Source organism: Merops nubicus, unplaced genomic scaffold (genome assembly GCF_000691845.1).
Source record: "Merops nubicus isolate BGI_N331 unplaced genomic scaffold, ASM69184v1 scaffold18791, whole genome shotgun sequence".
NCBI lineage: Eukaryota > Metazoa > Chordata > Aves > Coraciiformes > Meropidae > Merops > Merops nubicus.
The window spans coordinates 731-5,888 of NW_008586460.1; the positions used below are offsets into that span (position 1 = coordinate 731).

The 5,158-nt window shown below is 55.0% G+C and overlaps 1 protein-coding gene across 1 annotated transcript in view; it reads left to right on the plus strand.

Annotated features, from left to right (window-relative positions):
• The window catches only part of LOC103780964 (F-box only protein 10-like), a gene marked incomplete at both ends in the record, with an annotated part of 4,955 nt that extends 203 nt beyond the window's left edge, over positions 1–4,752 (plus strand). The window contains 5 exons of the mRNA XM_008948669.1: positions 233–316; positions 1,500–1,570; positions 2,170–2,322; positions 3,862–4,137; positions 4,442–4,752. Of these exons, the coding sequence (XP_008946917.1) occupies positions 233–316; positions 1,500–1,570; positions 2,170–2,322; positions 3,862–4,137; positions 4,442–4,752 (895 nt within the window). The remainder of the gene's footprint in view (positions 1–232; positions 317–1,499; positions 1,571–2,169; positions 2,323–3,861; positions 4,138–4,441) is intronic.
• Between the last annotated feature and the right edge of the window lie 406 nt (positions 4,753–5,158).

A 5,158-nucleotide genomic window follows, 5' to 3' on the forward strand; every position in this document is an offset into this window, starting at 1 on the left:
AATCGCCTGCCATTGGTGATGGCATGTCACAGGTGCTGGTTTCCCACCCTGGCTTTTTTACTGCTGTAGAAGCCCCTCCACTCTCTTCACAGCCCTGGGGAGCAAAGCTGTCTCTGGTGAGTGCTTCTGGGTGGATGCCAGTGCAGAGTCCATGCCAGGCACTGCAGTCAGTTACTACTTTTTTTTTTTGTGTGTGTGACTGATATGACTTCTCTCCTGCTCTGAATCTCAGCATCAAGCTGGAGATTCAGGGTCATGTTGTGGAGGAGGAGCTGGTGGTGGGCCTGGGGCTCCAGGGCTCTATTCCTCCTGATAGGCAATAGGTGGGAGCCCAGAGGACACTGGGTGACAGGGACTCGGGCACACTACGGCCCAAATGTACTCTCCAGGCTGTTGTTCCCAGCATGGCTCTGCCTCTGCTCCTGTCACCATGTTTAATGTGTCCCACCACCATCTGCCTATTGCCTTCAGGCCTTCTCTTGCAGCAGTAGTCCCATGGCTGCTAAGGCATTTCACCTCCTTCCCATAGTGGGAAGGATGGGGGGGAAATGGGCTAAAGGCCTAACAGACTCCTCTGTGGTGTCCACCTTGGTGGGCTCCATGCATCTGCAGCAGTTTTGCATGGGGACACAGGGGTCTGCAGCTCAGAATCCCCTGCTCCATGATGCCCACAGGGGCAGGGAGTCTGTGGCAACTGGCCTGTCTCCTCATGGGCTGTGCTGCTGCCTAGTGCTAGGAGAGCCAGGGACCATCACAGGGGTGAGGGGAGCCCTGGGTGCAGGTAGCCATCAGGGTGGAGGGAGACAGTGTTTGGTTCTCCCTGTCTGTACATTCCCTACAGCTGCAGCTGTGTGTGACCCCTGAACACCAGAGCAGCTACTGTGCCTAACAGTTCTTCAGCAGAATCCTTCCAGCTCCACCTCTGCCTTCTTTCACTAGCTAAGAGTATTCCATAAAACACCTGTACACAGAAGCTGCCACAGACCTTTCCACAAGCATTCACATGAACTTGTAGTCCTCCTAGCTCTCAAAACTGGGTAGCTGCCAACCTCTAAAGACTTGTTTAGGTTGAGGTTCTGCAAAATTGGAAGATATCCAGAGGAGGTTGAGATCAACATTTTGGACCAATCTGGTGTCAGCCTCATTGGCCTAGCCAGATGGACATCTGGTCTGAGGTGGGGAACATTTGGATATTCATGAGCACCTCGTGCTCTTTGAGTGCTCTCACTGACTTGTTTCTCTTTGCATCCCTCTTCTGTACTTTCACCTCCTTGAGAGCAGCTTGGCTGTCTGTAGCCCAGCTTTGCTTTGCATGTTCCTTCCCCACTGTGCCTCCCTCTTGCTGGATGGTGCTGTGCAGCTGCTGCATGCCCAGCTCTTGCTGCTGGGCACAGGCAACGGGGAGACTGGTGCCTCTGCAGAGGCCAGCTGCACCGGCACCACTGCAAACCACGAGGAGGCAGCACTGCTGCTGGTAACTTCCTTCTCTTCTCCCTCAGTGGGAACCATATTTTCCAGGGACTGGCTGCTGGCATAGCAGTGAATGAGAATGGGAGAGGCCAAATCACAGGTATGGAGATGGAAACCCACGTTGTGGATTATACAGAGTTTGGTTTTGTCTTTAAGCTTCTGTCTTTTTGTTTGATTGCAAAATTTGTCTTGTGGTTTTTGGGTGACTTTAGCTGCAGTAAGCCCATGGTTGCATTTTGTAGTTGGCATTTCTGCCATTCATGGAGGGAGCATGTCTTTCTTTACTGTGTTCTTCAAATTATTGTTTCCTTTTTCTGTGGCCCAGCTGGGATGTGGAACTGTGCTCCAGAGCAATCTGCCACGTGGAATCTGCCTTTTTCCCTCCTGTGTCATCCAGTTTATGAGATAAAGCCATCAATGACATTTTTGGGCTGTTGTGGCACCTCTGAGAGCTCTTCCACTCTGCCCTGCACCTCAGGAGACAGGGAGGTGGTGGTTACTGGAAGTGCTAATGACCAGTGTCCTGTGCTGGAGAGCACTGCTAGGGTGTGTGGGAATAGGAAAGCTTCTGAGGCTAGAGCCCCACTGCAGGCAATGGGGGCTTTTCAGTGGGGCCAGGTCTCAACTTTCCAAGGTCTCTTTCCTTTTCTGTGGGTAGGAGGCCAGTGTGGTCACCTTGTCCTCCCTGCATGGCTCTAGGGAACGTCATCTGCGAGAACCAGTGGGGTGGGGTGGACATCCGCCATGGGGGTGACCCCACCCTCAGGAACAACCTCATCTCCTGTGGCTACTCGGACGGTGTGGTGGTGGGTGAGCACGGGAAGGGCCTCATCGAGGGAAATGCCATTTATGGTAAGGAAGCAAGCATGAGCAGAGAACGGCTCTAGCCTTCTCCCCATCAACCCATCATCTTGGGCTTGCTGGGCTGCCTTCTACCTCCGGTGCGCTCTGGCACTGTGGTGGGTGCCAAGGAGGGAGCTGTGGTGGGTATCCAGGAGGTGGCTGTGGTGGGTGCCCAGGAGGCTTGGCCAGGAACGGCACCAGCAGTGAGGGTAAGGTTCACAGGCAGGGAGTTCCCAGAGGTTTCTGGAATAGCATTGGCTGGGGCAGAAGGAGGGTGGTTGTAGTACCCAGCCACCCTGGGGGTAGCAAAGCTGTATGTCAGCATGCATTAGACACTGGAGAATAGTAAAAGGACCAGGGGTTACTGGTTGACAGCTGGCTGAATATGAGGTAGCATTGTGCCCAGGTGGCCAAGGCAGCTACCAGCATCCTGGCTTGGAGCAGTACTAGGCTGGCCAGCAGGACTAGGGCAGACATTGTCCCCTTGGTCTTGGCACTGGGGAGGCCTCCCAAATCCTGAGTTTAGTTTTGGGTCCCTTCCTCTAAGAAGGACTTTGAGGGGCTGGAGCATGTCCAGAGAAGGGCAACAAAGCTGGGGAAGGGTCTAGAGCCCAGGTCTTGTGAGGAGAAGCTGAGGGACCTGGGGTTGTTCAGTCTGGAGAAAAGGAGACTCGGGGGAGACCTGGATCTCCACAACTCCTTGAGAAGAGATTGGAGCCAGGTGCATGTTTGACTCTTCTCCCAAGGAACAAGGAATAGGACAAGAGTAAATGGCCTCAGGTTGCACTAGGGGAGGTTTAGGTTGGACATGAGGGACAATTTCTTCCCCAAAAGGGTTATCAAGGCGTGGCCCAGGCTGCCCAGGGCAGTGGTCAAGACCCCACCCCTGGAGGGGTTTCCAAGCCATGGAGATGTGGGGTGAGGGACATGGGTCAGTGGGGACCTGGCAGGGCTGGGTTAATGGTTAGACTCAATGATCCTAAAGGTCTTTTCCAACCTAAGCCATTCTGTGAATACACCTGGATTCCAAAGGACAAGCCTCTGGGAAACCCAGGTTGGTGCTCCCTGAGCTGCCTGCTCCTTGGCTCCAGAGGCTCCCTTGCCTGGAGGATAGACCAGGGTACGTGGCCTTTGAGCACTGCGGCTGCCCATCCGTGGTGAAGCCACCTGTGCATGGAGCTGGTGGACAGGGCTGTGTCTGGCCGTCCTGCAGAGCCACAGATCAGTGGGGGTTTACGTCCTGTTTGCATGACTTAAAGCAGGGGACTTGAGCTCGTCCATGAACATGAACAGTGCCAGGAGAAGGCAGAGGTAAAGAAAGAAAGGCACTGAGCTCCTGGACTCGAGCTGGCCCAGTGGGACCGAGTCAGGGCCAAAGGATCTCTGTGAGTCCCTGACATGAAGAGTCAGTCTTCATGTGTGCTCAAAGAGGAGGCTCACCTCCATCCCACCTGCACCACACATGGACCATAAGCCTCTTTGGGGCAGGGCTGGGGGTCTCCAAGCTCTGCTGACTCACTGGGCTATGCTGCCCCCTCTACATTGCAGGCAACAAGGGCTGCGGTGTGTGGATGACGTCCTCCAGCCTCCCACACCTCATCAACAATGAGATCAGTGAGAACAGCATCTATGGAGTGGCAGTGTTCTGCCACAGGGATGACACTGGTGACCACCACCCTGGGCAGGCGGGCAGCGAGACCTTCCAGGACGACAGGGAAAGTGCCGGCGGGGAGAATGACCCCGACAGCGAGGAGGAGCACCTGGCTGCCCGGCATCCCATCAGCGTAGCACTGGTGGAGTCCAACAGCATCAGCCACAACGGAGGTGAGGCTGGGGTCCAGGGTTTTTCCCAGGCTCCAGGATAAGCGCTCCATGCAGACCAGTGTGTTCTCCTGGTCCACCAGCACTGGGGTCTGCCAAAGTCTTCCTCAGCTGCCACCAGGCCAGTAGTGCCCTGGAGAAATGGTGGGCTGAGACCTGAGTGTGTGGCGTTTTGGCCTTAAGCTCCCAGTCAGAAGGCTGTACAGTGACAGAAGAGCCTGAGTAGCTTTTAAAAACAAATACATTTGTGATCATCATGACTGGGGCTGCAAGCTCTTAACTGGCAGCTCTTCTTTTTGGTTGGCAGCCGCTGGGTTACACATCAAGAGCGATGAAGCACTCAGCATCGTTGCCAATGTAATTCATGCCAACCAGAACGGAGGGGTGGTGGTGCTGCAGAGCAGCCGGCTGACGCACATTGCCAACAACAGCATCTCCTGCAACAGCCGGGGAGGAGTGCTGGTGGAAGCTGAGTGCCAGGTGGAGCTCTGTGGCAACGGCATCTATGAGAACAGCAGCCATGGCATCATCTCCAAGGGAGAGGGCGTCATCACAGAGAACGACATCATCGGCAACCACAGATGTGGCCTTCAGCTGCTCCAGGCAGCAGACATGAAGGTGCGTCCTGCAGAGAGCTCAGGGGGCACCAACTTGCATGCCCCTGTGACAGGGGGCAGAGACGGGGCAGAGCCTGCTGCTGGCCACCCTCCCTGGGTGAGGGAACAGCCAGCAAGTCCCTGGTTGGACAGTCAGGATTGGATCCTTGACCTTGTGATTAGAAGGGGTGTAATTCCCAGGCTACACTAGAAGTATGCCCAGCCAATCAGGGACGGTTGTTACCCATCTCCTCTGCCACTGCGAGGCTCCTTCTAAAATGTAATCAGTTTGAGGCCTGAGGGTCAAAAGAGAGGTGGAGAAAAGGGAGGGGGTCACAGAATCACCGAATCCCAGCATGGCAAGAGTTGGAAAGGACCTCTGGAGGTCATCCAGTCTAACATCCCTGCTAAAGCAGGGTCACCCAGAG